General features: G+C 41.3%; 1 protein-coding gene across 2 annotated transcripts in view; it reads right to left on the bottom strand.

Moving 5' to 3' along the window:
- The window catches only part of PRSS12 (serine protease 12), a 305,892-nt gene that overhangs the window by 229,769 nt on the left and 58,422 nt on the right, over positions 1 to 17,701 (bottom strand). The window contains exon 2 of one of the 2 annotated variants that reach the window (XM_069743759.1): positions 16,057 to 16,201. The exons of the other annotated variant lie outside the window; for it this stretch is intronic. Coding sequence (XP_069599860.1) covers positions 16,057 to 16,201 — 145 coding nt within the window. The remainder of the gene's footprint in view (positions 1 to 16,056; positions 16,202 to 17,701) is intronic. 2 annotated transcript variants of the gene reach the window in all.

Raw genomic sequence — 17,701 nt, 5'->3', positions numbered from 1 at the left:
GAAGACCCTAACGTCGACGACCCGGAAGACCACCCCGATGACGACGACCCGGAAGACCACCCCGATGATGACGACGACGACGGCGGAGACGACGACGGCGGAGACGACGACGGCGGAGACGACGACGGCTGAGACGACGACGGCGGAGATGACGACACTGGAGACGACGACCCTGGAGACGACAACATGGAAGACCGAGAAGCAGAAGAACAAGAGGCTGCAGAACAAAGAGCAGAAGAACATTAAGCATAAGACTTAATATCAGAGCAAAAGATATTATCTAAATTATATGCAGAAGAAGACTAAGCAGTGTATGGGGGTGAGTCCGTTCCTCCTCGTGGTGCCCCTGGATAAAGCCTGATGCTGCAGGCCAAACTGAACGCGGACAAATGTAACTTTTGTGACTGGCAGAACGGAAGGTGTAATCTTCCAACTTTTATAGATAACAACTACGGGAATGCCTGTCACAAATGAGAATATGATGAAGAAGTAGAATAGGAAGAATAATAACAGTGGAATAAAAAGAATATGTAGAATAGGAAGAATAATAATAGTTGAAGAAAATGAATATGAAGAATGTAATAAAAAAAAAAAATATAGGTAGAAGATGAAGAAGAAGATGAATAAGGTGAAGAAGTTGATGTCAAAGATGCTGATGATGATGAAGATGAAAGTGTGGGAAAAGGAAAAAAAAGAAGGGGAAGGTCGTGGAATAGTGAAACATCAATATCTGACAAAATAAAAAAAATTTACATAGTCAATATCTTTTTCAATCCGAACGTCTTTAAAAAAAAAAAAAATCATGCTATTCTATTTGATTGGACTAATCCTCATTGCCTTTAATGTCTCCGCCACCTCCCCCATACATCCTACATTATTCTTAGTTGTTTTCCTTCATGTAGAATGAACCTACAAGGAAAGAAAGGGTTTATTTTAATTCCGATATTTTGGTCCCATTGACTTGCATTGGGATCGGGTATCGGTATCGGCGATATCCGATATTTTTTGAATATCGGCCGATCCAAACCGATACCGATACTTTCCGATATCGGAAGGTATCGCTCAACACTAATCGCGACGTATGGACACACGTTCCATACGTCGTGCACTGAATGTGTCGGTAATTGGCGGACAGTCGTCACAAAAAAATGTTCAATGTAACGTCTTTTTTTTGTGCAACGCGTCCGCCATTTTCGACCGCGCATGCGTGGCCAAAACTCCGCCCCCTCCTCCCCGAAACTCATAATAGGCAGCGGATGCGTCTGAAAACCGCATCTGCTGCCCACGTTGTGCACTATTTTGCACAACGTCCGTCGGTACGTCTGGCCAACGGTTTGCGACGGCCCCGGAAGTGTGAAAGTAGCCTAAAAAAGATTTTTATTTAGATAAATTTTAGAAATCACTTCTGCAAAAAAAAAAATTGGTTTCTATCTTAATTTTTCAAGGCTGCTAACCTTTTCCATCAATTGAGCTATGTGAGGACTTATTTGAGTGGTAAGCAGACAATTTTATTGATTCCATTTTGAGGTATTATGACCACTTCTTATTGCATTTATTTTAAGGGAATTGTCATGCATGAAAAAAATCACAATTTTGACATTTCGATTCTTTTTCTCTTTATGACTTATTGTATAAATTAATTCATTGTATATTTTGATAGATCTGACTTTCTCTATTTTTAAGGGGGGAAAGTAGAGTTATTCAAATGTTTATTTTTTTTGCTAATTGTCTTTTCAGAGAAGAAGAGGACTTGAACTCTAGTGTCACCTATGGAAGTAGCAATACTAGAAGTCATTATCGACCCTTTAATGAGCCTTGAAATATGACTTGGGGTAAAAGCCAAATCAGAATCTCAGTTTGTAGATATGGTGTTTGGGGTATTACCCCTCGTCAGTACAAAGTATGAGATCTAACTTGGCTGCGTTAAAGGCTAAGACTGGGATCTAAGGGGTTAGGTTTCAACTTGTGGAAAGTGACATGCCAGGTCTGGCATACCAGTATGAGGAGACTTAAAGGCCCTGTATGCTCCTCTGAGAAATCAAATATGCAAATTGACTCTTCAGAGAGGAAGAGGACGTCATTATCAACCCTTTAAAGAGCCTATATAACAAGCTTATATTGAGACTATATTTTTTAAAACACTAGTTTTTACTCTTATTTCTTAGTCTTCGCAGTGCACTTGAACCTGTAATCATCTTATTGCTTATATTATATACTGAAAAACCACTGCATTGTACTATATAGTGAAAATATCAGTATCTTTTGTAAGGCCTCTTCCTGAGCCCAATCCACATACCCTGACCTATTCCATGTGATTTATATCAATTTTGCATTGAATAAATTATACTCAATTGTTCTAAATAATTTTGCATTTACTCATGTAAACAAATGGAAGATGGCTGACACACCCTAACCGGATTGCTGATATGACCTAATGATTGATTTGTTATGTACAATATGATCAATGCTAAGTACTGTTGTACTGTGATGTTTTATTATAGAAATGTTACGTTTAGGTAATTTTACAGTAGTAAATATTATAGCAAAGTCATCTGAACAGGAAAGGGCTAGCAAGCAGCCAGTCATGCAATGGGGAGAAGTTTTGGAAGCAAGAAAGGTCTGATTTCTCCTACTCCTGCACTGATTAAAAGTACTTTACCTTCCTATTAAAAGGTGCAGGTTTCTTTTAACAGTGCAGGGGCAATCTGCTCAGTTGAGAGCTCTTGGAAGCTTTCCTGCATTAAGGCTCTCAGCTGTTCATTGTTAGCTACTTCCCTCTCCCATATATTTTGAGCCCTGGCAAGCACTCATTGCCAGAGTAGCTTCATGCTGCAAGGCTTAGGAGATAGTGGTTTGTTGTTTTTGTTTGAGAAGGCATTTGGTGGATTTATCTATGGGTGTGTTTTCACATTCAGGATTGCATCAGGATTTGATCAGGATTTGACGCAGGTAAAATCTGCACCAAATCTGCACCTGGCAGGTCACCTGCGTTTTTCATGCATTTTTTGATGCATTTTTCATGCATTTTTTTCATGCGGATTTGTGTGTGTTTTTATAAGCTTAATAAAGATATACAAAAAAAATGGTGAGGTAATTTCTTGTCCAACCTCTTCATTTACATACTCCATTGAAGAATATTGTTTACACACACAGACAGATAGATGATAGATAATAGATAGATGATAGATAGATAGATAGATATGGGATAGATAGATAGATAGATAATTAGATAATAGATAGATCAATCATATCTATCTTTCGTATCTATCTATCTATAGATAGATATATCCGTAGAAGTGCAGCAGCACGAAACGGCTGTCATCCGTTCATTCCACGTTCTCCCTTAAATTTACCTGCATGTATTTCCAATAAAGGCTCGCAATACACAGGACTGGTGAGTGCACTTCTATTTTTTCTGCTTATGGATGGGGACGTTCCTTCTTGCTTCCAGGCATGACATTACCCCTTAGAGAGAGGCAATGTCACCATGGCAACCAGACTCTGGGGTGCCAAACATGTCTCCAGTAGCATGAGCTGCGTGTAATGTACTGGTCACTACTACATACTGGTCACTACAAGGTACTGGTCACTACAATGTCAGTTTGCAATTTTCACTCAGCAACATCCACTGCTGCATGTTTCTGGAAAACACTTATGGAGTTAAAATTGTCACTACACCTGTACAGTATATAAATTCCCAAATGAGTGTAATTTCCAAAATGGGGTCACTTGAGGGGGGATTCTGCTCTTCTGGCATTTAGGGACTCTGAATATGGAATCAGTAAACTATCCTATAATAATTTGCTCTCCAAGAGTCAAATAGTTCTCAGTCCTTCCCGAGTCTCGCTGTGTGGCTAGGCAGTACTCTACAGTCACATGTGAGGTATTGCCATGTTCAGCAGAAATTGTGTGACACATTTTGGCACCATTTTCACCTATTTATCCATGTGAAAATGTAAAATCTGGGGCTAAAACAATTTATTGATGGTAAAAAATGTGATTACTTTTTCTTCACTGCCCAATGTTATAAAATTCTGTCATCCACCTGTGGTATCAATATGATCAAAGCACCCCTAGATGAATTCATTGAGAGGTATAGGGTCACTTACGGTTGTTTCTGCTGTTCTGGAATCCCAGGGGCTCTGCCAATGTGACATGCCTCCCTCAAACCAGTGCAGTTAAATCTGCACTGTAATATGCCGCTGTTTCCCTTGTGAGCTCAGCACTGTGCCTCAAAGTAGTTTTCTACTACTTGTGGGGTATTGATGTAATCAGGTAAAATTGCTTTACCAATTGTACTATTGATTTTCTCCTATTACCCCTTTTGAAAATTGCAAACTTTGGGTCAAATCAACACTTTATTGGATAAATAGTAATTTTTCATTAACTCAAACCAATTTTATACAAGTCTGTGAATAGCCCAAGGGTTAAAAATACGCACTACTCCCCTAGATGAATTCCTTGAGATGTGTAGTTTGCAAAATGGAATCCCTTGTAGGGGTTTCTGCTGTTTTGGCATGTCAGGGGCTTTTCAAATTTGACATGGTATCTGCAACCTATTCCAGCCAAAATAGCGCAGGGAAAGCCCCGGAGGGTTCAAGGTACTCATCACACAACTAGATAAAGTCTTTGAGGGGTATAGTTTCAAAAATGGGGTAATTTGTGGGGTTTCCACTGTTTTGCCATCTCAGGGGTTCTCCAAAAACGCGACATGGTGTTGGCTATTGATTCAAGCCAATTTTGTTTTCCAAAAGTCAAATGGCGCTCCTTCCCTTCTGTACCCTGCCGTGCGCCCAAACAGTAGTTTTCCTCCACATATGTGGTAATGGCGTACTCAGTAGAAATTGCACAACAAATTTAGGGGTACATTTTTTTTCTTGCTAGCTTTGTCAAAGTAAAATATTTCAGGCTAAAATAATATTTTTGTGGGGAATTTTTTTTTCATGGCTCAACATTATAAAATTCTGTGAAGCCCCTGAGGGTTCAAGGTGTTTACCACACATCTAGATAAATTCCTTGAAGAGTCTAGATTCCAAAATGGGGTAATTTGTGGGAGATTTCCGCTGTTTAGACACATCAGGGGCTCTACAAATGCAATATGGCGTCCGCTATTGATTCCAGCCAATTTCGCATTCCAAAACTCAAACGGTTCTCCTTCCCTTCAGAGCCCTGACGTGCACCCAAACAGTAATTTTCCACTAAATATGGGGAATTGGTGTACATAGTAAAAATTGTACAACAAATTTTATTATGCATTTACTCCTGTTACCTTTGTGAAAATTAAAAAATTAGTAAAATTTTTATGGGAAAAAGTTAAATGTTCATTTTTTCCATCCATATTCCATTAATTCCTGTGAAGCACCTGAAGGATTAGTAAACTTCTTGAATGTGGTTTTGAGCACCTTAAGGGGTGCAGTTTTTAGAATGGTGTCACTTTCCGGTATTTTCTGTCATATAGGCCCGTCAATGTCACTTCAAATCTAATATGGTCCCTAAAAACAATGGATTTGTAAATTTCAGGGGAAAATGAGAAATTGCTGATCAATTTTTAACCCTTCTAACTTCGTAACAAAAACATTATGTTTCAAAAATTGTGCTGATGTAAAGTAGAAATATGGAAAATGTTACTTATGAACTATATATTAAAACAATTACACTGGCGCTCAACCTGGAAAAAAACAATCCTCAACTGCTGGAATCAGGACAGAGCCAGTGCTAAAATCTGTCCAAATTGAGGTTCAACACACAGTACTAAAAAAATGCCGACAGAGGATTGGTACATGCAGATTGTATAACACAATGGAAATGTAGTAAACAACCTAATTAACACAGTATCCACCCGCCTAGTGGTATTAGTGTTAGTATACTAAAAGATTCCCCACGGGTCAGTGTGTATTGAGAGAGAGAGTCCGGTGCCGTGTGTATCAGAAGTTCAACCGCTTGTGTAGAGCCAGTGACTCCCCGGCTGAAGACAACCCTGGATACAGCGCGGGACAGGAAAAAAATGGCCGCTAGGTCCCGCCTGCCTGTGACGTCACGCTAACCAGGTTGGCCCTTCCATCCCTTTTTGAGTGACACAGCGCTCCTTCCTTAGGTGGTTTACTACATTTCCATCGTGGCTTTGTGTTATACAATCTGCATGTACCAATCCTCTAGCGCGGCATCTTTTTAGTACTGTTACTTATTAACTATTTTGTGTGATAAAACTCTCTGGTTTAAGGGTACAGATTACAAGTTTTAAAATTGTGAAATTTTCAAAAGTTTTGCCAAATTTCGGATATTTTCAGAAATAAACACAAGTTATATCAAACAAATTTTAGCACTATCATGAAGTACAATATGTCAGGAAAAAACAGTCTCCGAATCACTCCGATACATTGAAGCGTTCCAAATTTATGACCTCATAAAGTGACACTGGTCAGAATTGGAAAAACTGGCCCGTTACAAAAGCAAAAACAGGCTCTGGCACGAAAGGGTTAAACTACTTTTAGTCTCCCTTTCTCCCTTTGGTCCATCCTTTGGTCTCCCTTGCATGTTACTTACTTACAACAGGTTATATTCTGGTACTCATTTTATTTATATTTTACCAATAATAATAATACAGCTGAAACCACACTCGAGGGATTATTGCTCAAACAGCCGTGCATATAAAGAAAAGTTACAAAAGGAATAAACCTGCTGTGAACTCACAAACACATCAAACAAATCCCTGTGCTGCGTACTGATCCAGGGAAATAAATAGTGGTATAGTAATATAGTAAACCCAAATGGGTTGATGATACACGTATTTAATAGATCCTGCAAGCCGCATAAAAAGTCAAGTTATGAAATGCACCTGAGCCTGTACAGCACATAGAAGCAAACCATACTAGACATTTAAGACACAAATACTAGTGCACCAGGCAAGGACTCACCGAAGTATATGATGCAGCAGTTTCCGTCCAGTTCTGCGGAGAAGCGCCCGGCGTGTAGGTAGTGAACGAAGAAGCAAGCAGGCAGGAGGAATCAACTGCAGCACAACGGCACTATGGGAAGGCTGCGCAGAGCCAGGGAAAGCCCCGGCCAGTGGCGTCCCTGGATACGAGCGGGAAAGAAGGATCGCCGGCAAGGTGCCTAGCTTGTGACGTCACAGGAGCTACGGGGCGGGATAGAGACCAAAAAGAATATCGATGCGTTTGGAAGGAGTTGCGTCTCATACATGGCCACAGTGTGAACATGATCTTATATGTTAAATGTTTACCAACAGTTTTATATACTTTGTACAAACAGGGATGAGGCTCCCTTTTTAGACCTTGGCATTTAATCTATATAGCTTCCCATGGCCAGTGTCTCACCAGTTGGAGCCTGGTCCTGCTAAGCCTTGTCTAAATTGAAGTCATCTCACACAATGTGAGGTTTTAATACTAGAGGATTGGGCCATCTCAATTGGGATATAAATTGTCACGGTGGGATGGCTTTTACACTTTTTTTTATCAAAAACAGTACTCTATGCTGTTTGTATGTACTATTACCATTTACTTACAGCAGCATATATGCTTATTTTGTTTCTATGTTTAAAATCCTGATAAGAGTGCAATAGATAAAGCATACCATTTTGCTAAATAAACCATTTATAAAAATGTTTAATGTTAAATGTGTATTATCTATTTTTTCTTATTTTTAAATTATTTATTACATTTCTTGGGGAACCCCTTTAATCCTGTTACAGACTGGCAATCAAAAGTCTCCTTCCTTTGTAAGTATTTATTTTACTGTAAAGTCAGTAAAGCGCTGTGGAAGCAAATAAAATAAATATGAGCCACACAAATACTGACTTACATCACAACCTAAACATTGAATATGTCTTTGGAGTGTGAGAGAAAACCAGAGCCTCCGGAAGAAGCCCAGGGAGAACATACAAACTCCTTGCAGATGTTGTTTGAACCCAGGACCCCAGCACTGCAAGGCTGCATTGCTAACCACTGAGCCACCATGCCCACACACACTCCCACTCTGCTTCTTGTTTCAGACTTTCATTGCACACAAGCTAACAAATCTGTTTTTGTTCACAACGCTCCTCCCCACTTCAGGGCTGCCTACTTACTAACCTTTACCTGTATATGTTATTATAATGTATTTTCTGTTGCCAAATTGTCACATTTCTACAATAAAACATCACAGTACGTAACCTTAATCCATTAAAGGGAACCTATCACCCCCAAAATCAATGGTGAGGTAAGCTCACCGTCATCAGGGGCTTATCTACAGCATTCTGTAATGCTGTAGATAAGCCGCCGATGTTACCTGAAAGAGGAGAAAAAGAGGTTAGATTATACTCACCCAGGGGCGGTCCCGCTCCGATGGGTGTCTCAGGTCCGAAACAGCGCCTTCCATCTTCATACGATGATGTCCTCTTCTGGTCTTCACGCCGCAGCTCCGGCGCAGGCGTACGTTGTCTGCCCTGTTGAGGGCAGAGCAAAGTACTGCAGTGCGCAGGCGCTGGAAAGGTCAGAGAGGCCCGGCGCCTGCGCACTGCAGTACTTTGCTCTGCCCTCAACAGGGCAGACAAAGTACGCCTGCGCCGGAGCCGCGGTGTGAAGACCAGAAGAGGATGTTATGGAATGAAGATGGGAGGTGCCGGAGCGGACCTGAGACACCCATTTGACCGGACCGCAGCGGGACCGCCCCTGGGTGAGTATAATCTAACCTCTTTTTCTCCTCTTTCAGGTAACATCGGGGGTTTATCTACAGCATTACAGAATGCTGTAGATAAGCCCCTGATGATGGTGAGCTTACCTCACCATCGATTTTGAGGGTGACAGGTTCCCTTTAATATCAAGCAATAGCAGTGTATGATGTAGCACATAACAAAGCAAACATTAGGTCATATCAGCAATTACAACTACACAGTATTTTATATTACTGTGTGTGACATACATAAAAGTTTTATAACCCATTGTCCACAAACACCTGTTTTAAACTAATAAATAAAAACTAATAACAGGGTTGTGCCTGGGTACATGGTATGTGTGGGTTGGTGGTATTCATCATCACCACAAACTGCAACAATTAAAAATGTTTTCTTAAAAATGGTGATACATGGTATTTTGGAATAGGCCTGCTCTGCGTGACATTGAAAGGAGTGGCCGCCACCCAACAGCAGCTGTTCTTGGGCTGGGCTACCTGATGATGACCACTACTGGGGCAACCCCTTTTTATATACTTTATTTCCACATGTAAAATAAAATACCCTATGCTCACCTCCCGAACTGGTGCCATTCCAGAGATGTCATTATCAGGTGTCCCAAGGCACGAATGACATTGTTATGCTAAGTGAGCCCTGCAGCCATTCAGTGCTCCAACTTCTTTGGGATGAACCTCAGACGTCCAGTGGGGGTGTGAGTATTACAGCCTATTAGGAGCCACTGATTGGCTGCAGGGCTTTAATAGCATAACAATATCTTGTGAGTCTCAAGAGACCAAGTACAGACATTGCTTTATTGGTGCCAGTGTGGGGGTGAGTATGGTGTATTTTTTTTCACAAGTGAGAATATAGAATTTTAGAAGAGGATGTCCAAGTAGTGGACAACTCCTTTAAGACCTATTTAGATGGGCCAATTTCAGTACAATAATTAGCCTTATGGACTATACATAAGTCAATCGGTGCTTGTTTGCTGGTCTGTCTACATGGGCCGACAAAAAACACCTATGGAAACTGATTGGTAATATGTCGATAATGGCAATATTTATGATGGCATAAATGACCTGATCAGGTTTGTATGTATCACTTTGTGAGTTGGGGCACCAAACTGAATCTTTGCCATGAAAAAAAATGCCAGACCTCTTCCGGGGAGACAGTCTTTTTCCTTATACAATGAATACTATTTTTGGGCAATTGGTAGTATATTCTACTTAATTTAATGCAAGAACTAGAATGATAAGTTTAATCTAATCTTCCCTGGCATTCTGCCCAGGCCCTCTGAGCATTGTATTATCACAAAGGATGGACAGAGTTGTAGACACTATTTGTGGTTGAGCTTCATGCATTAAGACATGGTTATAAATCAGCAGATGAACTGCACATTATTTTAACAGTCTCATTGTATCAGTAAAGTGGCTTCTCTAAAAGGGTCATTGCAAGTAGGAAAAAGAGCAAAAAGTCAGAGTGTGGTTTATAGCCGATTCTGCTCATAGACTTGTTATATTTATAGATGTAAAGCTTTCTGCTATTCTCCCGAGCTCATTTTTCTGTCTGGCAATGACCCAAAGATCTGGATCAGTTTTAATCATAGTATATAAGCCAAGCATATAATCTATAGGAGTTGCCATAAGAATGTACAATTAATTTCAGAATGTGATGCCATGTGTACAGCTAAAAATCAGTTTCTTATACAAAAGAGACTAAGGAAAAATCTAATGTAACGTGTCATCAAGGTCCCAATATTGTACGTGAAAAATAGTATCACAAATTAATTTTCACCTCCCCGCTATGTGCGTTATCATCGTTTGAAGACAGGGACTATGTTTGTGATATAAGACGGATAGTGGCTGCTAGAAATAGGTATTTATGGATGCATCAACTCAGTTATGATATTTGCACACCTGAGGCACACTGTATAAATCATGGTAGTGGTGATCTTATTTGCTCCTCATATAGGACATCTGGCAGATGAGCACAGGATATAGACAAGAACATAAATTGTCATCTTCCATCCTCGTGATTCTATTCAACGAAATCTAGTTACTGCATACTTGTAAGGTTGGGTTCAAACAACCTGTGTGTTTTTCCATAAATTGCACTAGTTTTGGGTAAAGTATATACTGTAACAATCATGAGCCTAACCTGTCCTTTCCTAACAAAAAAGCACCAAAAAACGCAGTCAAAGACGTCCGATTAATGCAAATATAGAAAAACTTTTATTGATAAAAACACAGGTACACAGCATGGCAGGCAAACAAATCCCCTACACAAGCCCGCACACACATCTCTTCACAAAGGGACCGGACTAAGACCGGACTACAGAGGAAAAGATGCACAGCAATCAGGCGACTACAAGAACGGGGCAAACGACAGACCCTCATTTAACCCATCTGGCTGGACAGTGCGTAAACGCCAAATCCAGCGTGTCTCTAGCTTACCGAGTCTTTTAGATAGACGGCCACCTCTGATGTTGATCTTGAGGGCATCAATTCCCCTCACTCTCAGCATTGTGGCATCGCAATCATGGTATGCCTTAAAATGCCTCGGCAGAGTTTTTAGTGTGGTCGTATCCATGTGGCCGGCGGTCGCCTGTATCCCTAGAACATGCTCCCTCACGCGGACTTTTAACTGACGAGTAGTAAGGCCAACGTATATTAATCCGCAGGGGCATGTGGCATAGTAAATGACATATCTAGTGGTACAGGTGATCCGTTGTCTAATAGAAAACACCTGTGTACCACTAGAGTTAGAAAAGGAGTCGACCTTGCGCAGTATATCTCCTCCTTGAACAGCAACGATCTGAATATTCATTTGACGTTTGTGTGGAGTGATGTATCTATTGATTTCCTAGATGTGACGATCAAGAGGGACCCCAGTGGTACTTTATGTACGGATATCTTCCGAAAGTCGGCATCCACCAATACCCTGTTGCACGCCTCCTCAGGTCATCCTCAGCATATGATACGATCAATTCCGGTGGGGCAGTTCCTTTGGTTATGCCGTATCTGCTCCACTGATAGCGATTTTGAGAAAAGAGCTGATGAACTGCGGATGCGATTTGCAGCACGGGGATATAGTGGCAGATCCATCAAGAGGGCATATCAGAGGGCCAAACATATTACATGCCATAATTTACTTTATGGCAGCCAGCAGGGACACTCAAGCAGTACCAATAATAACAATATTAGGTTTATCACCACGTATAATTCCAAGGCTAATCAGATTAGGAGAGCCTTGGATAAAGCCTGGCCGATTCTCCAAGTGGATCCGATAATCAAAAAGTTTATCCCAAAAAACCATCTATTACATTTAGGCGAGCGGCCAACATCAGAGATCAGTTGGTCCATAGTCACCATGAGGGACAGCCCCCAGTAACCTTCCTTGAGAGGTTTATACCTAGTGTGGGTTGTTTTCCGTGTGGTCGGTGTGTCGCCTGTCCCAACATCGATAAAAGTGACTCCTTTTCTAACTCTAGTGGTACACAGGTGTTTTCTATTAGACAACGGATCACCTGTACCACTAGATATGTCATTTACTATGCCACATGCCACTGCGGACTAATATACGTTGGCCTTACTACTCGTCAGTTAAAAGTCCGCGTGAGGGAGCATGTGCTAGGGATACAGGCGGCCGCCGGCCACATGGATACGACCACACTAAAAACTCTGCCGAGGCATGTTAAGGCATACCATGATTGCGATGCCAGGATGCTGAGAGTGAGGGGAATTGATGCCCTCAAGATCAACATCAGAGGTGGCCGTCTATCTAAAAGACTCAGTATGCTAGAGACATGCTGGATTTGGCGTTTATGCACCGTCCAGCCAGATGGGCTAAATGAGGGTCTGTCGTTTGCCCCATTCTTGTAGTCGCCTGATTGCTGTGCATCTTTTCCTCTGTACTGCTCCGCATACGCTATCCTTACTTGTTTTTAACTTGCGTTTTATTATTTCATATTTATAGTCTGTTCTCAGATTGTGACCCGTTTACGGGATAATAACCCTGTTTGACTGCAAGAAGAACTTGAATTTGGATCTACTTGAAATACATCACTGGTGGACTACCTGGAATGAACATCGGTACCCTCCACCAAGCATCAGTTCTGTATCTCGGACACTATGAACTATACGATGAAGAGTTTACGTCTCACTATATATGGATATATGATATATGATACTGATATTCTGCTCTATATACGGATAGGTTGGGGGTGGATGTGTTTGATAGGGAACCTATATATGTGCAGTCACGATATCTGTGGGTGATATGTTTTTCTATGGCTGCTCCTGATATATGCATATATGTTTTTCATATCTATTGACAGTTTAATTGGGTTTATCTGGCCATGTATTTGTATTATGTACCGTAATTAGGGTCTCTAAAGCGGGTTATTAGTGTTATAGGTAGTTGTTTATATTTTTCTTATGTCTGTCCATTGTTTTTATATTACACGTCGTGGTTAGAGGTATGCGCGTTTTATTTGTGAGCCGTTATGGCTCTTTTTTGCATGCCAACACATATGCCCCTTTCCAAGATGGCCGCGGCGGCCGTTCGCGCATGCGCAGTTGCGTCATTCCTGTCCCCGGCTCCTGCAGTGCCTTGTGGGGCGGATCACATGGGGCCTGTGTGTTTCCGGTCCCGCAGGCTGTGCTGGCCGGATGTGGGATGATGTGATGCGGTGGGGAGCGCGAACACCGCTACTTCCGGGTTATAAGGTACTTAATCTGTGTCCCCTAAAGTCTGGGCACCCCCCCTGAGGAAGGCTAATCGCCGAAACGCGCGTCGGGGAGGACGGGACTGCTGTGCACGGGCACTGTGACTCACCACTGTGGTATGTACTGGATGTTTGACATATGTCTATATGGTCACAGGCACTGCGGATAGATGTTTCTATATGCTAAATGTAAATTGATATCGTATATGGACCTTGTACCTCTATGGTCCATAATAGCATTAGTGCACTTTAGTCCAGTCCCTTTGTGAAGAGATGTGTGTGCGGGCTTGTGTAGGGGATTTGTTAAATAACAAAAGATGCAGCACTCACCAGAATCTTGCTGAAGATAATGTCCTTTATTCACTTAAAGCGGTGTGAGACATTATGCGGAGAGGCGGCAGGAAAGAGGAATAGGTGCGGGGGAGAGGAGAAGGACTATGGCCGTTTCACGCAAATGCGCTTCCACGGGTCCAGTCTGTCTGCTTTATATGCTAAGCACCACCCGGCATCTGCAAACACATAGACTGGTGGCTTGAAGTTTATGCTGAGACTCCTCCTATACTGTTACTGCCTGTGAAGATTAACACACCGAGTGCAGCTCAGTTCCTTTTTTGTGTAGGGGATTTGTTTGCCTGCCATGCTGTGTACCTGTGTTTTTATCAATAAAGGTTTTTCTATATTTGCATTAATCGGACGTCTTTGACTGCGTTTTTTGGTGCTTTTTTGTTTGATATATTTATATGCAGTTGTCTATTTATGGTTCGGGTCTGCCTTGGTCAATATGATGGATATAATTGAATAATATGATAACAAAGATGGACCATGTATTCTACTGAATTCTGTCCCTTCCTAAGAATAACGACAACTCACAAGTGTGCACCTATCCCGCACCTGGAATCTGTGTACAAAGCATGAAAGCTTTCTGGCAACTATTATAGCTACAATTACAAGTCCCACTTGGGTTGAGATTGTAGTCGTAAATTACTCCATAAACTGCAATTATTCAATCAATTGCAAATATTATTAATACAATCAATACTCAAATTACTTTTGACCTTGGTTAACTTTACACCACTGTACCATTATTTATTCTAAAGTGGTCCAAAATCATCTGCTGAACATATCTTTATCGTGTTCAGAGCATTTTCAAGATAAAGATCTTCAAATACCTTGCATAAAGATAGCCTTAAAAGGGTTGTTCAGGACCTTAACATTGGTGGCCTATCCTTAGGATAGGTCACTAAAGTCTGACTGGTGGGGGTGCGACTCCTGGCTTGCTCACCGATCAGCTGTTCGTGATGTCGCCAGCGGCCAGTACTGCTCGGTTACTGAGCTGCACAGCTCCATCAACTGTATAGTGGTCATGGTCGGGTACTGCAAATCCGTCCACTATTTAAGTCAATAGGGTGTGGCTGCAGCCATTATTCCATCAACGGGCCTGTGCTGTTCCCGGAGACGGCGGTGGTCGGAACTGCTTAGTTGTGAAGCTCCACGGCACAGCTGTCGACTACGTAATGGCCCCAGCTCGGTACTGCATATCCACCCCCTAATGATCTGTATACCCGACAAAGCTATGCTGTAACCTACCCCACCTCTCCCCTCACAAAATTGGATATGTCTGTTTTTTTATTTAATTACCGATAAAGATCATTCAAATTATACTGTTTTAGAAAAAATGGACAACACATGAACACCATCCATGTGTGATTGGAGTGCTGTTCATTTTTTACTGTTTAGTAAATAGGAGCTAATACATTTTTTTGGGCATTAAATAAAAATGGATGTCGCCATTAGGCCGGAGTCACACATGCGAGAAACACGTCCGTGTCTCGCATGTGAAAAGCAAGCTCTGGCGCCGGCACTTCGGAGAGGAGCATGCGGCCGCATAGCAACACATATTTAATAAGTATCCAGCATGGAAAATGGTACATTTCTTTCTTTTATGCAAAAAAAACAGTTATCTGAATGAAGTCTTAAAAGGAAGCCATCATCAGATATTTTTCAAAAAATGTGTACTTTTTATCATTTTACAATCTTTATTAAAAATAAAAAAAAATTGTAATCTTGCAATGTTCATACTGGATACTGTGGCATTTGTTGACTTATACTTCCTGTCCTTTCAGGAAGAGTTTACAGGAGTTTTCCTATCAGCAGAGGCAGGATTACAATGGCATCTCTGTACACAGCTGATCAAGCAGGATCCACCATTCACAATACGTAATGTCGTTACTGACCCTGATCCCTCTCCTTTCACAATGACATTAACACAGGCTTGTTAGACACTTCAATCCAAAACATAGGATTTGGATCTCACCATTGTGGCTATGTGCATGCGTAGTTTCCTGAAACAAAAGGAAGTTAATGACTAAAAAAAAACTCATTGGCCAGTGTAAAAATTGGAAGATTTATATTTTTTGAATGTTTAATACAGGTTGTGCTAAATAAAAAAAAACTAAAACATTGTTATTTTTTTCATAATACATTCAACACAAAAACCTGATTTAATTAATAGGTTATTTTCTAATGACAACTTCCCTTAAAAGTGATTATATACATCAACAATACATTCACCAAGCATTTCTGTAGTTGTAATATTTTGAACAGTCATTAATCACATATAAACTAAACAACAATAACGAACCAAGTTCTTGTTAATGAAACTTACCCAAGTTCTAGCTGACGACATATGACTGACGCATCATTGTCATCCCACTGACTGCTGCAGATTGTTCCCCAGGCACCATTCACATAGACTTCTACTATACTTCCCTCTGACTCACTTTTCTGGCTCCCCCGCAGACGCACTGACCCTGTTAATTGTTGAAAATGCATTTAGATGATGTACTAGATCTTCACAAATGGCATCCTGCTGTGTTTAAAGATGCATTTATTCCCCAGGCATTGACACTTTGCTTAAGGGCAAATAGTTTTTGTACCGCAATTACCTTAAGGCTATGTGCACACCTTGCGTCGGGTCCCTGCGGGTTCTCCCGCAGCGGATTTGATAAATCTGCAGGGCAAAACAACTGCGGTTCTCCCTGCAGATTTATCGCTATTTGTTCCGCGGTTTCCGCTGCGGGTTTCCGCCTATACTATTGATGCTGCATATGCAGCAATATGCAGCATCAATAGTAATGTTAAAAATAATAAAAATTGGTTATACTCACCCTCTGATGTCCGGATCTCCTGGGCGCTGCACCCGGCGGTCCGGTTCCAAAGATGCTGTGGGAGAAGGACCCTTCGTGACGTCACGGTCATGTGACCGCGACGTCACCGCAGGTCCTGGTCGCACAGCAACTCTGACCGGACGGCTGCGTGCAGCGCCCAGGAGCTCCGGACATCAGAGGGTGAGTATAACCAGATTTTTTATTTTTTAACCCCAAATATGGTTCCCAGGGCCTGGAGGAGAGTCTCCTCTCCTCCACCCCGGGTACCACCCGCACATTATCCGCTTACTTCCCGCAACGTGGGCACAGCCCCATGCGGGAAGTAAGCGGTTCAATGCATTCCTATGGGTGCAGAATCGCAGTGATTCTGCACAAAGAAGTGACATGCTGCGGGTTGTAAACCGCTGCGTTCCCGCGCGGTTTTTCCCGCAGCATGTGCACAGCGGTTTGCGGTTTCCATAGGGTTTACATGTTACTGTAAACGCTATGGAAACTGCTGCGGACCCGCAGCATCAAAATCGCGGCGGTTCCGCGGTAAAAACCGCTAAGTGTGAATATAGCCATAAGGGGAAAGTTATAAATTGTAAGGTCATGAAAAGTAATTGTGAAAAAATCTTTGCTGTACAGGTACTGAGATATTCTGGAGTAATTGATAACACCTGTACCCATTATCTCAGTAGTATCTCTGATAATCCGTGCAATTATTAGTGATACTGTTTTTAGACTGGTAAGGTAACATGAAGAAGCTTTCTGAGCTAGCAATAAAAAATAAACTAAGCTCAAAGTTTCACAAGAATTTGTGCATAATAAATTTTATCCTGAATACCTGATGTAATTTTCCTGCTATATAAATATAATAGTTGTTTATCATTGACTTGCACATTTCAGATCAATAAGTTGTCCAAAAATGTCCTCGGAAATCTGGCAAGACTTCATTTAGATATCTTTAAAATGTATTAGGATATGAACAGCGTTCTAAAACGGGCATCAAAAGACATGAAAGCTTATTGATTAGCACTTCTTTTATATCAAGCTATTGTAGAAAGCATAAGAACCTTTTATATCAATACATCAATAAGGATTGCATTCAGGTTGCAGGTTAATGCCTCTTTTTTGTTGATTTGTAAAGAATATTATAATCAT

The sequence above is a fragment of the Ranitomeya imitator genome, chromosome 1 (assembly GCF_032444005.1).
Source record: "Ranitomeya imitator isolate aRanImi1 chromosome 1, aRanImi1.pri, whole genome shotgun sequence".
In the NCBI taxonomy this organism is placed as follows: domain Eukaryota; kingdom Metazoa; phylum Chordata; class Amphibia; order Anura; family Dendrobatidae; genus Ranitomeya; species Ranitomeya imitator.
The sequence above is the reverse complement of the archived record's forward strand: the minus strand, read 5'-3'. Positions and strand labels throughout refer to the sequence as shown.